The sequence below is a fragment of the Doryrhamphus excisus genome, linkage group LG7 (assembly GCF_037039965.1).
Source record: "Doryrhamphus excisus strain RoL-2023G ecotype Guam linkage group LG7, RoL_Dexc_Guam_v1.1, whole genome shotgun sequence".
Taxonomy (NCBI): domain Eukaryota; kingdom Metazoa; phylum Chordata; class Actinopteri; order Syngnathiformes; family Syngnathidae; genus Doryrhamphus; species Doryrhamphus excisus.
Genome location: NC_136363.1, coordinates 5,968,701 through 5,986,654, shown reverse-complemented (window position 1 = coordinate 5,986,654; position 17,954 = coordinate 5,968,701). Strand labels below are relative to the sequence as shown.

At 42.7% G+C, this 17,954-nt stretch overlaps 1 protein-coding gene and 1 non-coding gene across 6 annotated transcripts in view; one reads left to right on the top strand and one right to left on the bottom strand.

The window, feature by feature from the left end:
• Positions 1–584: 584 nt before the first annotated feature.
• LOC131101309 (uncharacterized) overlaps positions 585–17,954 on the bottom strand; it is a 35,348-nt gene continuing 17,978 nt past the window's right edge. For 3 of the 5 annotated variants that reach the window (XR_013627669.1, XR_013627668.1, XR_013627670.1), the window contains 4 exons: positions 10,870–10,952; positions 2,833–2,959; positions 2,496–2,734; positions 585–1,194 (listed from right to left, as the gene is read on the bottom strand). This is a non-coding gene — a transcript (uncharacterized LOC131101309). Of the gene's footprint in view, positions 1,195–2,495; positions 2,735–2,832; positions 2,960–9,453; positions 9,569–10,858; positions 10,953–17,954 lie in introns of all 5 variants that reach the window. The other 2 variants (XR_013627672.1, XR_013627671.1) reach the window with 2 other exon arrangements.
• nedd9 (neural precursor cell expressed, developmentally down-regulated 9) overlaps positions 6,139–17,954 on the top strand; it is a 32,222-nt gene continuing 20,406 nt past the window's right edge. Inside the window, exon 1 of the mRNA XM_058046210.2 lies at positions 6,139–6,315. Coding sequence (XP_057902193.2) covers positions 6,304–6,315 — 12 coding nt within the window. The 5' untranslated portion in view covers positions 6,139–6,303. The remainder of the gene's footprint in view (positions 6,316–17,954) is intronic.

The following is a 17,954-nucleotide window of genomic DNA, read 5'->3' as shown; positions in this document are numbered from 1 at the left end:
CCCTCAGCAATCTCTGTGTGGAGTTTGCATGTTCTCCCCGTGAATGCGTGGGTTTTCTCCGGGTACTCCGGTTTCCTCCCACATTCCAAAAACATGCTAGGTTAATTGGCCACTCCAAATTGTCCATAGGTATGAATGTGAGTGTGAATGGTTGTTTGTCTATATGTGCCCTGTGATTGGCTGGCGACCAGTCCAGGGTGTACCCCGCCTCTCGCCCGAAGACAGCTGGGATAGGCTCCAGCACCCCCCGCGACCCTCGTGAGGAAAAAGCGGTAGAAAATGAATGAATGAATGATTGACAGTTGAAGGGCAAGAGAACCAAAATGAGTTTCTGGGTATTAACTACATTTTAGGATTGGTTTTAAATGATGTCAAAAGTTTTGGGACACCCTGTATATATATACACACACACGGAACAATACACTTCATAAGGTGGTGCACAAACTACTGCTACAAATGTAGGTGGTTTTGTAAGGTGGGTGAATGCCTTGCTCCAGGGACATAGGGGTGGAGAGAGCGAGGATCGAAACAGCAACCTTCCGGTTTCTGGAGACCTGCTCTATACTGAACCCCCCCCCCCCCCCCCCCCCCTTTTAATACCAATATGCCTGTGAATCCCGCAGCCAAACCAGCTCTAATGGAAGATATCATCTTTTCTTTTGCTATGGTCATTTTGAAATGTGCAGGTATGACCACAGGAGGTAAAAAGTGATGTAGGAGAGGGGAAAAGGTTAAACTGCAATTTGAAGATGCTAAAAGTAGGTCACTTGGCAGAGCTATTTGTCTTGTCACACTCCGGTGAATAACATGGCTGGCAAGAGAGAGAGAGGGATTTATTTGTTTTTTTTTTTTGGTTTTTTTTCAAGCATGCTTGTTTTCTTTGTGGCTGTAGTGCACTGTGCAAAGTCACTGCCAGGCTTCACCGTTCCCTGAACATTTGAGGCACGTTGCAGCGTTATTTATAACGTTCCCTTCCAAGAATTCCCTCCCGCGTCGTCACTGCCCACAGAGCACAAAAGGATGGATGGATACTCACCATAAATAACCAGCAGAGCAAAGCCAAAACCGCAATGTTTTTTTTTTTTTTCTCTCGGTGCTTTGTTTCAGTGCCTTGGACAGCTCGCTGTAGAAACTAGCGCTCCAAAATGTGCTGGATGCATCACGCAGACAGACCAGTCTTTGGCACACATTTCACTGAGGGAGGAGAGAAAACAGTGCAAATTAAGGAATGGAGGACAACAACTATATCACTAGTGCAAATTAACATTGATTTTTAAACTTGAACTTACTTGGACAGAGTCTTGTTTATCCGTGAGTCTCGACAGAAAATAATTGTATCATTATTTCCATATTCACAAACGGGAGACTTGACTGCTCATCTGTTTTATATCTGAATTTGCGGTCAGAAAATCTAATTGCTAAGCAGTTTGTCGCATCGCTTGTTTATTGCAATGTGACACATTAAAATGCCAAAATCTGTATCCACTTTACAAACTTATACATGTTATAATATTTTATATAGCAGTTGAAGTTGGATTCAGCACTTACAGCCTGGAATAAAGGTAATTTTGATAAAAATGAGAAATTCTACTGAAGGTGGTGTCTGTGTTTGTGCCAGATCGTCTCTTCGGGAGCAGTCATTTTCAATGAAGGTCAAAGTAACCGTACATTTATCCCTTTTAGTCGACATTTATATGCATTTACAATTGTTTTACACATGTAAAACTATAAAAGTATGTTTTATGTTAACATTTTTGAGCATGATGACATCATAGACGGGCAACATAGGTGACATATTTTCTCAAAAGTGACAAATCTAGCAAGTTTTTCAGGCATCTTTGGGGAGTTATCTAGTATTTGGGGACTTAAAAGTGAAAGCACATATTGTTCTGCTGTTCTCGCTGTTGCCAGGTCCGCCGCTGTTTTAATAACTAACAAATTAATTCATTCATTTTCTACTGCTTACCCTCGTGGGGGTGCTGGAGCCTATCCCAGCTGTCTTTGGGCGAGAGGCGGAGTACACCCTGGACTGTTCGCCAGCCAATCACAGGGCACATATAGACAAACAACCATTCACACTCACATTCATACCTATGGACAATTTGGAGTCGCCAATTAACCTAGCATGTTTTTGGAGAACACACAAACTGGGGGTTTGGCTGATGGTGGAATTGAACTCGGGTCTACAGGCTGTGTGGCCTGCACACAAACCACTCGACCATCGTGCAGCCGCTCTGTAACTAATTATGTTTTTGAATTAAATTTCCCCATCAGTGTGAGTGGCACACAAAAACATGCACACCAAAATCACATTCATCACCTTAAATGGGGCTTAAAGGATCTCATTTCACCCCCACGGCTTTTAACACACCCACGGGATTAGCGGCCTGATTAAATCTACACACATACAGTAAACACACATGATCACTGCAACGCACACACACACACACACACACACACAGAGCTGGATGGGGTTAATAGGCTCAGTCTGTCACCTTGCCTGCTGTGGAGGGCTGTGTGCTCCCACCCTGCTGGAGGCCATCTTGGCTGCAGAAATGAGAGTGTCAACACATAATCAAGCTTCACCTCACATCTCAGCGACTGCATTGTTGTGTTCATATCAGGGGGGGCACAAGTGGATGATGGGATCAATTCAGCTCCCTGAAGCTGATGATGATGATGATGATGATTGCACACAAGAGAGGAGTTTCACCTTCGTGTGTAAGATCCGGCACTGTAAACACAAAAGTGGGGTTTTTAAACGCACCATGTCGCCGTCAGTAAAGCTCTGCTGTACACGGGGATGTGTATATCATGAATTTTAAAACTTACTCTTGACACTGAAACATTATCCTGCAGTGGCTGGTGACAGGATGATGAACAGTCGGCGGTGCAGCAATACAAGACCAATGCAGAGGCAAATTACTGGCAAGGGGAAGGTGGTGTGTATGCCTGAAACCTGCACAATGAATGAACAAGTGGGAGCTTTTTTTTTTTTTTTACGGGGGAAAAAAAAACACAGTGAATATTGAACCTGAGCATTTAAAAGATGGCCTTGGCGTCTAGTTAAATAAGTAATTCATGTGCACAGTGAGCGGCGTTTACGCTGTAGTGCAATCTAGGTGTGATGCTGGGTTTTATGGCCTTGTTTTTCAGTCTTCACGTATATATATCACCGCCAGATAAAGAGATGCCTTCAGCCCCTATACAAAGAGCTATTCAGGTCAGTGAAATACAAGTGTGAAAATGAGACTTAAATGAAACCCTGGAACTGTCTAACCTTAGAAAGCCAATTGTGCGGAAACATGGTTTTGCTCAGTGTATGATGTTAAGTTCCTGACTGATGATCATAATCCAGAAAGTTTTTTTGGGTGTTCATTTCATAATGCTTCGTTCTTAAGCCCTTGGATTGGTTGAAGCAAACCTGTCATAGTAAGATATACAGGAAAAAAGGACAAGATATGCTACAAGAAGCTTCTTGTAACTAAGTTATTATTTCTAAAATCACAAATACTTAAAACTTGCTGATATAGTAGAAGAGTGTGACTACTTTCAAGTAAGTTCCAACCTCTTCCTTGCTCTTCCCCCGCAATGCTCCCTTATACTGCTCTTCTTCATATCACATCTTCGACCATATCTTACTTATTGTGTGGAAATATGGGGTAATAACTATAACAGCAATCTTCACTCGCTAAATGTACTGCAAAAAAGGTCAGTAAGGATAATTCATAATGCCGCCTACAGAGAACATACTAACTCCTTATTTCTAAAATCACAAATACTTCAACTTGCTGATATAGTTCGTCATCAAACAGCTAAAATAATGCATAAGGCTAAAAATAACCAATTACCTAAAAATGTCATCCAATACTTCTCTACAAGAGAGGAGAAATATGATCTCAGGGAAGACCTACATTTGAAACACTTATATGCTAGGACTACGTTAAAAAGCCATAGCATTTCAGTATGTGGAATCAAACTATGGAATGGATTGAGTAAGGACCTCAAACAATGTACAACGTTGAGCCAATTCAAGAAACAATACAAGCAGTTGATGTTCGCTAAATACAAGGATGAAGAGTCTTGAACCAGTCATGATATATATATCTATATACCATATATATATGCTATATATATCACTATATTGACACTTACTATGGTACCCATTAGGGTCATTGGATGGTCATATCACCTCGTACTTCGGTACGTGACAAAAATTTGTTGTTTTTTTTTTTTAAAAAAACCTTAAACCATATTAGGAAAGCAAGAAGTGAACAAATATAACAGTTACTGATTGTAAAAGTACCAGATGGAGGGGTAGGATTTAATAAGCTTTGCTTCTTCCTACTCCTTTTGGACATGTGGAACTGTGAACTGATTATGTGATGCATTCAATTGTAATCTGATATTATAAAACCATTACCATTACCAAATGTAAGTTTATAATGGTTGTGGGGTGTAAATCAAGAGTGAGGGTACAACTGGCAACAAAACAACGACTCTTCTTCCCCTTTTTTGTGTGTTCTGTACATTCCACCGTGCTGCTGCCGGGCGGCGAGGTCACAGGGCACAAAAGGCGGAGACACCGACTGAGATCTAGTCTGTTTAAACCCACGCTGAGGAGCTAGGCAACACGGGGTAAAAGTCGGAGGTAAATAGGGGTGGGGGGGGGCTGAGTGGGTGGAAGGGTTGCTCCCATAAATACGTCTGAGTTGCTTCGCCAGAAAGTTTGAGCAACGGTCTTTCACACAGAAGAGTCGTTGTCCTGCTGCCTCTGTCCATTAAAAGTTTGCTTCGCGCCGCTACATTGGTGCGGCTCTCGCACGGCCGTGTGATCTCTACGTACAACTGCTAGCACCCACTGTTGAACCTGGGGTCAGAGCTGCAGGGGTGCTTATGCAACCCAAACAGTACTGACACCTGGCGAGATGAAAGGCCAGTAGCTCATCTTTCACTCGTACTATTTCTGTGCTTGAAATGTGCCATCATAACACCGGCGGCGGAGCCCGTGTAATCGCCTAGGTGTGTGAGACTAAAGATACCGCAGCCATGGTGGCTGTTGTCAAGGAGACAGGGGGCCCCAATACAAATCTTCTATACTGCCCGTTGATTGTTTGACTTTGCTGAGGTTCAAAAGGAGGATTTTGAGGCAGTAACTCAAGCCGCTGGATGGCTAAATCTCAAAACTGGCGGCAAGCTGATAATGCATGTCAAGCATGAGCTGAACAAGCTTGAAAATGGCATGCCACTGGAGATTGAGCCCTGAAGGACCGAGTCCATCCTGCCGAATGTTGTGGAAAGGAGATGAATAACATTTCTTTGCTGTTTTTGTCCCTGGCGCTGATATAAACAGACTGTTTGTCATAGGAAACAGGTGCACATATGAACTTAATCACATGCCACAGACAGAAAAGAATAGCCACGGACGGTACCAGCTTGAATGGGCTCCAGCTGGGCATGCTGTACTCGGTATAAACAAGGGCTCCCCGAGTGCCCTTGCGCCAGACGTTCCTGCGAGGATATGACTGTTCGCCACGGACAATGAGAGCCATTAAGAGGACGGCGATTGTGATAAATAACACTGACACGCAAACATCAGAGAGAGGCGCTTTGCAGGTGATTTCTCCTTCCATGGGAAGTGGCCACAGTCACAATGGTCTCATAGCAACACTTTGTGTAATAAAAAATGTAATAAATAATACAATGTAATAAACTCTTTACTGTCTCCTTCCAATGCAATAAATCCTCAATCCATCCAGTTTCTAGAGTTAGCCCTAACCTTAGCCATGCTAACTTGGGTTAGCGTTTTGTATGACTTACGATATGAACTCAAAATTACAGCTTTTTTTCTCTTAATTAAGACTTCATTCTCCGAACATTTTACCTTTATAATAAATTACTGGTGTATTTTCCTATTTTTATTTAGTTTTCTTGTTTCATTATATTTTTAAATCCAATACTGCTCACCGCAATGTCCAGTTTTAAGCTAATTCTTGTGAAATGACGTCACTTTTGTAGCTCGGAAAGGGGAGCGAGTAAAGGGCGGGCCTAGTGTGGATTTGAACCAATCATCGGCGTGTATGCAAATAAGGGCATTTCGTCAGTATGAGCTGAGGAGCAGAACGTCGTAGAGGGGGGAAAAAAGCACAGTCCGGTTACAGAGCCGCTCCTGTTGGCTACATTCTCAGTGTTTCGCCGCTCTGGATGGCTGGTTAACCACAGACGAGTCCCTCTTCTTTCTCATTGATGCGATAAAAGCGGATATTTCTAACCTTTTCTGGAATCTTCTAGAGGAGCTGCAAGATGAAATACAAAGTAAGTGACCGTAATGGCTTCTTCTGGTGTCATAAACTGAGAAAGACTGCTTCTTGTCAAAAGAATAGCCGGAGGCGATGGATAACTTTTGCACTTCAACTTTTTCAGAGAAATAGACAGAAAAATGTTTCTTTTGCTGTTAAATGTTTGCTTGCGTGACACGTCTGGTTTGTGTCTTTACCCCAATTCCACCCCCCCATTCTGTCTCCCCTATTTAAACAGTTATTACAACAGCAGGGGCGTAAGTAGAGCTACAAGGTAACCGGGTCCCTTTGCGCCCTGTAATGGAAGGGTTTTAAGCAACGTAACATGACAATAGCCAAAATATGGATATACACCATATATTACACATATAGTTATACAAAAAAACGTAGATGTCAGTATGAATAATGACTATTTTTATTTACAAGAAGGGTGTGTTTTGAAACTTCACACCTTCAGACCAAAGCTCAAAGTTCATAAACGCACACGTTCAATCTTTCTCAATTCCCAACCTGAATTATGCTACTATAAAACCATAGAATACTTTTAAAGCAAAAAAAAAACCCTCAAACATTCAGTCTACAGTCTACATAGAGAAGTGTTCAGTGGTGCAGTACTTCATCCGCTCTGACTGGGGCAACAACGAGGTGTACATTTCCCAATCAAGCAGCAGTAGAAGAAGAGGGCTCACATTTAAATAAATACAGTTTGATGATATTAGCTGTTATTTTTGCAGTACAAAATATGTATTTATCAAAAATATAACCAGGAAGACAACTTTCTTTTCATATAACCCGTCATGATTGACAGGTGGGGAGTAATTTTTTACATTTGAACCCCCATGACCCTTCAACAAATGGAAGCGAGAACCCCTGCTGTAATATCATGTATGTTTTTGCCACAAATGTGCTTAGTTTTAAGGCGGATGCCCTTCCGGATACAACACTCCCATTTTATCCGGGCTTAGTACCGGCACTGGATATCTACTTGGGTTTGTGGCGGGGGGGGGATTGGACTTGCGGCATCTGCACCAAAAGCAGCATCGTGTACTCTTTACACCACCGGGGCACTTCGACCTATATTTGTACCGCCTTAATTAGACCCAAACGGCACAGTTTAGTGAAAAAAAATGGGACAGTGATTTGTTTATAAGGCCTGAAATAGTCACTGAAGTGGCTATGGCGGCAACGTTTCCACCAGCAGTGTAGTGTGCAGTAAAATATGCAGTGACGCAAGACCCACGACTCCAGATAAATCAGCTGTAAAAGTGAACTGGATGTTCACTTCACTAAACGCTGCCTTTTACTGCGGTGACACTGGTCCTCATTAGATGAGCTCACGCGCTCGCCGCATTCTCGTCGGAATCTATGTGAAATGTTCAGATGATTCAGATGAGGCTTTCAAGGACGGGGGAGCTGCACTTTTTGTGGGTTGTTTTCTCAACTTGTTTCCCCCTGTTGCTCAGTGTTGGGCCTGCTTGCTGTCAGTCTTTAGAGAAAAAAAAGGGGGGGGGGGTGGCTGAGACTAGTAGGCGTGCTCGGCGACTGACTCATTGGTCTGTTAAATATACACCGAAGAGCAGGCTTATGATTTCAGTGTGTGTGATCACAGCAAGGGAACGTTAATGAATCCGAGCAAGACTTTGGACCATCTAGTGCAGAAACAGTCATATTAAAACTGAATATCAAAAAATCCAAATTTACAACAAGCACCATATATACTACAATTAAAGTTGGAACTCCGAAATATGAAGTACAGAAATACAGCAAAACTGTGCGAAATTCATCTGAAACCTGTTAACGGAGCACCGACTTTGCCAAACAATGCAGCGCAACGATAAAGGCCGCATTCAAGAATGTATTCATGCAGACTGATATGGTGTAAGAACGTAAATAAGGCATGTTAGATGCAGTATTTGACTTTTCACTGCTTTCTGATTTGTAGCTCAGAATTCCCAACCTGAATTATGCTACTATAAAACCATAGAATACTTTTAAAGCAAAAAAAAAACATTCAGTCTACCTAGAGAAGTGTTAAATGGTGCAGTACTTCATCCGCTCTGAAGGGGGCAACAGCGAAGTGTACGTTTTCCCAATCAAGCAGCAGTAGAAGAAGAAGGCTCACATTTAAACTATTACAGTTTGATGCCATCAGCTCTTATTTTTGCAGTACAAAATATGTATTTATCAAAAATATAACAAGGAAGGGGGCGGCACGGCGGTCTAGTGGTTAGCGTGCAGACCTCACAGCTAGGAGACCAGGGTTCAATTCCACCCTCGGCCATCTCTGTGTGGAGTTTGCATGTTCTCCATGCGTGGGTTTTCTCCGCGTAGTCCGGTTTCCTCCCACATTCCAAAAACATGCTAGGTTAATTGGCGACTCCAAATTGTCCATAGGTATGAATGAGTTAGTGTGAATGGTTGTTTGTCTATATGTGCCCTGTGATTGGCTGGCGATCAGTCCAGGGTGTACCCCGCCTCTCGCCCGAAGACAGCTGGGATAGGCTCCAGCACCCTCCGCGACCCTCGTGAGGAAAAGCGGTAGAAAATTAATGAATGTATGAATAACAAAGAAGACAACTTTCTTTTCATATAACCCGTCATGATTGACAGGTCGGGAGTGATTTTTTTACATTTGGTTTACATCTGGTTTTCAAACTATTTACTGTCCTAACATAATGCTTTGATACACAAGCACCAAACCATTGCTGTGTTGGAGGGGTTTGAGGTTATATAAAAAGGTATACATATCAACACTATGCCTCTCTCGGTTGTTAAATATCCGCAGTTTGCTTTCCATCTTAGTTCCAATGAATGATTTACCGCCATATTAAACGTAGGGGTGTAATGTTTCAGCAAAGGTTTAACGCGCCGCTTGGTCTCGTGTTGTCAGAAAGGCTTTCCGACAGGTGCTCAGGTGTGAGAGGAAGGCCTGTCTTCCGACTGGTCTCTTTAATGCGTATAATCCCTTCCATGGGACCGCACACACGTCAGTGACGTGCAGGGATTTCAAACACACAGCATGACACCTGTGGTATGTTTAAGTGGGGAAAAAAATATTCCACTTAGTCTTTGAATGCTGATGTCACAGTTGCAGAAATAGCTTTACAACTGCACTGAAGAGTTATTAGGTGGCCAAAAATGTGTTTTTCCTCACTGTTGCTTTTTAATGGGTTGAGCTCCCAGGCATCGGTCCAAGGGTAAAGAGAGCCGGAGGAGGGCGAAGCAGACATTGTTCTGTGTGGGAGGAGGATCCCCGATGCTGAAAGGGGCTGCAGAAAATGAAAGGGAGAGGAAGTTGTGGGGGGGCGACGAAAGGGCAAAGTTAGATGTGTTTGGTGAAGGAAAGGGGGGGTGGGGGGAAGGGATGGGAAGAGAGGTCGAGGAGCTCCCTGTGTGAGAATGAGAGCATTCCAGGACGTTACGCTTGGGAATGTTGTCCAGAAGAGGCATATGATTGTTTCAAGGTGGCCCTTTACGTTGTTAATGAGTCTGGCAGAGGATGCACATAGTTGTGTAAGACAGTGGCATTGTGTTGCAAGAGCCCCCCCCCCCTCGTAAGTAACAGTTCTTTTCTTCCTACTCAACTGCCAAAACACAGCAACCGGTTACACTTAAATGAAATCCTTCTTAGCTCAGTTCATTTATGTGAAACATTTTTTAAAACGGACACGAAGAGATGCTCCCCCAGCAACAATGAATAGCACCCCCCCACCCGTCCGCCAACCCCCAACCCCCGCTGTGCCCAACATTTCTTATTAAAGCATCCTGTGAGAATACACAACACCAGCAAAAATAAATAAGAGTAATATTCACGTTTGACCTTTAAGACGGAAATAATTATCGTGTACCCACGCACCTCCCCCTCCAGGCCCACCCTTAACCCTGAAGAATGTCAGCTATTTTGCAGGGTCACCTCTCAAGATGGTTAAGCCCCGGTTTGACCCCCCTGGTTTTATCCTCACGGTGGACAAGGAGGACAGCTCGACAGCTGAGAAAAAGTTATTAATACGAGCGCAAAAGTTAGTTCATAGTACAACACGTGTACTTTGAAAGCCCACAAACTAGTATTATGAGCAAAATCAAAAAACAAAATAATCAAAAATTGTAATTAAAACAGTAATAAATCGAGACAATGCTGAGTTGTGTTACAAACAATATCCAACATTTTACATTCCTGAACATTTATTGTAGTATTTCATTATTTTTATGTTGTTTTTAATGTGTGTTGCATTAGTATGTAACGTGTCAAAAGAAGGAACCAATCAAAATTGAAGTTAAACATGATTGGGGTCTGTTTTTAATAGATTCTTTGACAAAAAAATCAGCATTTTATGAGTTTTATGTGAAGGAATATTGATCACTAGCAACCAAGCATTTCCAACAGTAGAGTAGATCCCAGGCAAAACCCATAAAAATGTGCCGCCCCGTCCCCCAACTGCCTGCTTGATGGGGACGTTCTCTTCCGATTTCAGATCAACGTTTGCAATAAAAGTGGCTGCTGAGTTAGATTCCGCCTCAGAACTCTCCCGTTCATATTAAAATGCTAAATGTATACGTACTCGCCACTCACCATCGATGAACAGATGAAATTGGAGTCACAATGCAGCCTTGAGTCTGGTCACAGCACACAACCATGGTGCGTTCAAGGACCGTCTGTATGTTTTGAGAGCAGGAAAGACAGACACATTTCAGAAGGGGGAGGGGGTGAGGTTCTAATAGTCTGTGAGATTTGCTTACCGTGAAATCAAGGAGACACCGGGGGTGAATTTCCATCTCATTGCCTATTCCTATATGTAAAGCCATCCAATATGGTCCCTCACAGCGATACCATGTAGATGATTTCAGATGTTGGCTCATGTCCCCTTTGGAGGGATTAGTTTGTGTCTCCAGGGCCGACCGAGATGCTCCCATTGGAGCGTTTGGCTCTCTTTTTGATGTAACCCCCGACAACAGCAGCGATGCTGTTGTGTTGTTTGATTTGCAGTATGTGCAAATTGTCTATTTGGGGACAGAGCTCAGTGTTTGCATCCAAACAAAACCCATCCAGTTGGCAGTGTTGAGTTTGACGGACAGTTTCACGCCCGGCTGCTTTGCGGGGTTCAGAGTGTGGAAGTACGTCTAGGAATAGATGCACTTTTAAGTGTGGCTCTCACGCCTAATTATAACCTTTTAAACTTGAGCAAGGCACTGCAAGATGTGAACCGATAAGGCCAACCATGTCGTAAGTAGCCTGGTTCGCTTTAAGTCAGGGGTCTCAAACTCAATTTACTTGGGGGCCACTGGAGCTAGGGTCTGGGTGAGACTGGGCCGCAACAGGTTTTCCAAAAAAAAAAAAACGACAAAAAAACGCATTTATTAAAAACAGAAAAACGAATAAACTTTGCTTTGGTTTCGATTTTCTAAGCTCTGAGAAAACATTCCACTGTTCTCAAATATCTTACTTTTTATTTTTCTACACAAAATAAGATGAAAAATAAATAAACAAATCAAGAATAAAGAAAATCAATCAATCAGTAATAAATAAATAAATATAATAATAATAAAATGGCAAATAATAAAAACCACATATAGTTGGTGGGTAGACGAATTATTTTTTTTCAGATTAAAATGAACAAAGCATTATTAGAGCCCTGTAGACATGACAAAACACGACTATAGTCACATTTATACTCTTTTTATTTACAACATATTGCGCAACTGCAGGGTCTTGAGACACATGCTAGCTTGCAAACTAGAGAGTTAGCAACCTAAACGGTAGCCCTTAAATAGCCAAAAACTTACCACTTCCACACGGATAGGGAGGATAACTATTAACAGTTATTTAACCTTTAACATGAACATTAATCAAACGTAATAATTTTTTCTGTGTACATGATACCATACAGCGTCCATATCAAACTTGCGCGGGCCGCACTAACAAACTTTCATATCGAGGCGGGGGCCTCAAACTTGTGTCCTGCGGGCCACATTTGGCCCGCGGGCTGCGTGTTTGAGACCCCTGCTTTAAGTTCTACAAGGGCGGGGTGGGAAGTGCTGCGGGGCAAGGAGTGGGACGACAACAAACAGTAAAGAACAGTAAAGAAATAAAATGAATGAAAAGGGTTAAGAGGAGTAGACTGAGTATTCATTTTAACAGACAAGTTTCACAATCATTTCCTGTGACTTAATAAAACTTCAAGAGTCACAATTGTGTCCGATACAGGTTGTATTCATCATGATTTAGGTTTCCGACTGGAAGTGGCTTTAGCGTGTAATAAAAATGACATCATTCGGGTCTAAGTGCTTGTTTGCATGCAGTTGTAAGCAGCGTTTATAAGTCTAGTTTTCCACCAGGGATCCTATATCTTGTATTATTTGCTGGACTGTGATTTCAATTTATTCCTGCCTTGCTGTACCATGATTGGCCGACCTATACGCCGAAATTAGCGCTGTCACCGGGCAGAAAACTTCACATTGAGAGGACCCAGATGAGGTGGCTTGGTGTATCGGGTTAGGATGCATCCCGGACCCCTCCCTGGGGAGGTGTTCAGGGTACATCCGACAGGTAGAAGACCTCGGGGAAGACCCAAGACACCTTGGGGAGACTACATCTCTCAATTTATTTAATTGATTATATATATTTTTATTTATATATATATATAATTTATATTATATTATTCATTCATTCATTTTCTACCGCTTTTCCTCACGAGGGTCACGGGAGTGCTGGAGCCTATCCCAGCTGTCTTCGAGCAAGAGGCAGGGTAAACCCTGGGTTGGTCGCCAGCCAATCACAGGGCACATATAGACAAACAACCATTCACACTCACATTCATACCTATGGACAATTTGGAGTCGCCAATTAACCTAGCATGTTTTTTGGAATGTGGGAGGTAACCGGAGTACCCGGAGAAAACCCACGGGGAGAACATGCAAACTCCACACAGAGATGGCCGAGGGTGGAATTGAACCCTGGTCTCCTAGCTGTGAGGTCAGCGCGCTAACCACTCGACCCCCGTGCAGCCCTCATATCATATTATATTAATATTACATTTATGTACATATATATAATTTATATATAGAACAGGATTGTCCAACATGTGGCCCAGGGGTCATTTGCAGGCCATGGCTTGTTTTTTATTGGCCGGTAGCACATTGTAGGAATAAAAACCATAAAAAACTGAGCAACAGAGCACAATGGAAACTTTTCTTTAGCCTTTTTACAAAATGAAGTACATAATAACAAAGCGGCCCTTGGTGGAAAAAGTTTGGACACCCCTGGTGTCGAAGCAGATAAGCAAATGGATGGCGTGAGTTCTGTTCACATGAAATATGGTTGGGAGGTGGGAGTGAGGTGGGGGGGGGGGGGGGTGAGTCAGTCGGCGACAGTGATCACAAGGCTAGAATGAGATATTGACGGATTAGAGACTTTTCCAGTGCACATCACAGCCTCTGTATTGAATTACAACTCGGTGGCGCCATGTTGTATTTCATGTGCTGAAGCTTCAATCGTTGGACATTGGTGTGTTTTCCATATTCCATACTTGTCTGTACCGTGAGAAGACGCTGCTATGTAATTAAGTCTGAACACAGCTACTGGTACTGCTTGTACACAGGCTGTAATCGGAGGGGGGGTAAACCTTCCTGAAAAATGTCCAAATGAAGAAATTACCATGTACTCCAGGCACGGAACTACTTTCCCATGAGCCTTTTTTCCTACCCAGAACCCTTCACACGGCCCATTTATTTGAACTGGCTCTCACCCGCAGCAGGCCACACTCAGAGGAACGGCTGGTAAAAGTCATCAGGTCCTCATTATCGTCATTACCATAATTATTTTCTATATTTAAGCATGTGAAATGAGGCCACATGAGTGTGCTGCTTTTCCTATTTGACAAAGTTACAATGGCGTAGCCTTGATTGTACGCTCGCAGCTGGAGAGCGGCGGTGTTTGTTTATTCTCCTTCATGGGCACATTTTCAGAACCGGGATTTGGAGTTTCAGAGAGAAAAAAAAAAATAAAGAAAAACCCCGATTGCCCACCCTAAAGCGCATGAACCTTACAGACAAAAAGGTGGGTCTCTTTCGACAGACGGTAAAGTTACATAAGGACCGTTTTATTTTTGGATTGGTCCTGCACAGGCTGGCTACAGCAATGAGAAGACGTTTACATAGTCTGTGTTGAGGCCAGGCGCTGATGGAAAAAAGCCTGCGTGAGTCATCGCCGTCTGTGTGCGTAGAGAGAGGGGCTCGGGGTGGGGGTGCAGGAGGCCAGACAGCTGGGTCTTTAGGTTGTGTACCGTGATCCAGGTGCAGACCCAGACAGTTCCGCTCTGCGCTATTTCAGTTTTGTAACGATGAGAACACGCAAAGCGTCTTCAGCCAGATGTGGACGGACGCCTGGCAGAGGAACACACGGGTTTTTTTTTTATGCTTTATGTCTTAGTTCAACTTGACACACCTATTAATAGGAGAGACTAATTTATTCTATCGTTAAAGGTTGACTTACTGAGTACGTTATAACAAGGTCGTAGTATGTAAATGAGCCAAAATGAGTCATGAGTCAAAACAGTAATCATTTGTGTACAAATATTTCCCGGTGAAACTTTGAACAGAATGGTTTACTGTCCAAACAAACGAGAAAGGGCAGGGAGATACGGCAGGAACGCAACAGAAATTAGCCAAAAAAAAGTAGCAGTGGAACTTTGATGCATTTCTTGTCATAAACAATTGAGTGCAGTCAGAAAACATCAAAATGGAGAGTTTGGTCATTCTCATTCATTTTCTATTTTTTCTGTGTATTTTTCTGTATATATATACATATGTTTATTTATGTATATATATATCATTTATATTATATTATTAATTCATTCATTTTCTACCGCTTTTCCTCACAAGCGTCGCAGAGGGTGCTGGAGCCTATCCCAGCTATCTTTGGGCGAGAGGCGAGGTACACCCTGGACTGGTCGCCAGCCAATCACAGAGCACATATAGTCAAACAACCATTCACACTCACATTCATACCTATGGACAATTTGGAGTCGCCGATTAACCTAGCATGTTTTTGGAATGTGGGAGAAAACATGCAAACTCCACACAGAGATGGCCGAGGGGGTGGAATTGAACCCTGGTCTCCTAGCTGTGAGGTCTGCGCGCTAACCACTCGACCGCCGTGCCGCCGGTTTTTATATACTAATACTGAAAAATCGAACACTTATGCACAGCTATAGTCTGCTAACATTAGCATGTATGTTTATTTATTCATTTCTAGCCATGTATGCTTACGTTTCAGTCAACCAGTGTGTGACCAGCAGTGCTTTACAGGTGGTTTATCACCTATTGATGACAAGCGGCAGATTCCAGTTGAGTTCTTTCAAAGTAAAGGCTATTTCATGCCTCTACTTTGAAAGACTCAACACACCAGACTAGGTGCTAGAAGTACTTTGCTAATGCTTGGTTTTGGTGATGGAATTGCTAGGTTAGCAAAGTGTCACACCTCTAAAATGTTAAAACAGTGTCATAGCCCCTCTTGCTCTGCCAAGTTGTTTTTTTTTAGGTCATCACCAAAAACGCACCATACTCAGAACGACTCGCCCCGTCTTTGACCTTTGAATGATAACTTCCTGGAAGCTCCCACTCATCGCTGGGAGTTGCAGAAAGGGGCCCTTCCTGCCTGCCTGCCTGCCCGCCGGCCCATACACAAATGGCAAACACGTGTGTTTACAGGATGATCAATGGCTACGCCGTGTTACCGTGTAGTGACTAATCGTTGTTTACGCCCGAGACGTGACGCCTGGATAATAGTCAGTTTTACTTGCTCAGATTACAGCGGTGCCTCCGACTCAAGCAAACAAAACACGCCGATTAGAGCGGTGTGTTCCCTCTTTGCGTCACATCAGACGGACATGTGACGATTATTTTTTGACTAACAACCAGTTTATTCAATTTTTTTTCCGGCATTGCGTTTCCCGTGCTGGTCATACAGATTTGCATTTAATGCTTTTATACGAGACTCCAAATCGAATTGATGCCACGGATGAGTAACGCAAACATTTCCTGCCTGAAAGGGCAATAAAACAGTCAAATTAGAGGAAGCCGTTGGAGAGATTTACCACAACAGATAATGTTATTTCCCTCTAAGACTGATGGCCCATTGGGTTTGGACATATTAGTGATCATCATAATGGCTATAAAGATACAATTCATACTAATGTGAGCATAGCATAATGTTCAACTAGCTTGTAAACTAGCGTGTAAATGTCATTGTCATGGTGACACTCGAGCCATTGTAGCATCAATGCTTATGTCATGTTGCTACAGTAAGAACATTATACATACAGTTGCACATTTGTAGCTTCTAACCATTTCTTGGCCAGTTAAATTATCACTACTCATTGTTAGTATGTTTACTGCAATAGCAAATATAATGTGGCTTCTAAACATTATTGGAGCCCTCGAGACATGAAATAGCACCCCTATATCACCAGAAAATAAGACATTTAAGACATAAATAAGACTTGTGCTTGTGTGCGTTGCTATAAATGTGTTCCGAGGTGAGTTTAGCTTGGCAGCAACACAAGCCCATGTTTTTAATTTTGGGATTATTGTGCTGCCTAATTCAAACCTGCAATAAAAGCCTGTTGTTCTGGCGTTGGTGTGTCTCACCCAACATTACAGTAACATTACTGACACCTAGTGACCAGTGTAGAATAATTTAATTTAGCCTTAAAAATTATTTATTTCGGGAAAATATACATGAAGTAGCACGATTTATTAATAAATATATTTTTATAAAACAGTGACAGAATGAGGGGGGGGTGACTGTACTTTAGATGCTTTTCATTGCACTGCATTGTCACAAAAGAAGTTCTTTCCATTTGCATTTTATATTTTATAGGAGGAATTGTGCATTGAAAGCCATGCTTTATATTAAAGTAATATATAAGCATGCATCGTCTCTTATGATGAGGGATTCCGGTTAAACAATTGTTTGGTCCAAATAACAATTGCAAACAAAACACACGATGCACCGTTAGCTATTAAAAAGGGGCCCTGTGGCGGGAGTAAACGGAACGGGAAGGTTTATGTATGCATTAATCTGCTCTGGGGGTTTGTGATGTGATGATGTTTGCATAAATATATTACTAGGCACCGACTTCTGTGACCCTGAAGAGGATAAACAGTGTGGAAAATGGATGAATGGACACTATCGGAGAGCTTCTTAAACCTGAGAGACTGTTTAAAAGCATTTGTCTGTTCACATAAAGATTGTTTTAAGTGCACATGTGCTAGCTTAAAACAAGAGTTGTGCATTTTCAGCTCTTTGGAACAATGACTGTAATTAACGGAGACAAAAGAGGATGGCGCACACCGCTCCGGTGTCCTGCGGTTTGATTTCTATACGCAGCATCAAACAGCTGCGTGCTAGCCACAGCGGGCTGGTGTTAAACATCTTCCCGCACGGATGCAGGAGCTGTAGTCATCGCAGCAAGAAGCTTTCCTCATGGATGACTCTGTCAGGCTGGATCAAATTATCGGAAAAAGCAGACAGTCCAGTCCGCTCTCATTGGTCCGATGTGACCTCTGAGGGGGTCAATATCGAACACACTGCGGGTACAGCGGGTCGGTAGCAAAGGGTGGGGGGTACTGGTGGGTGTGTCAGTGTGTGTGTGTGAC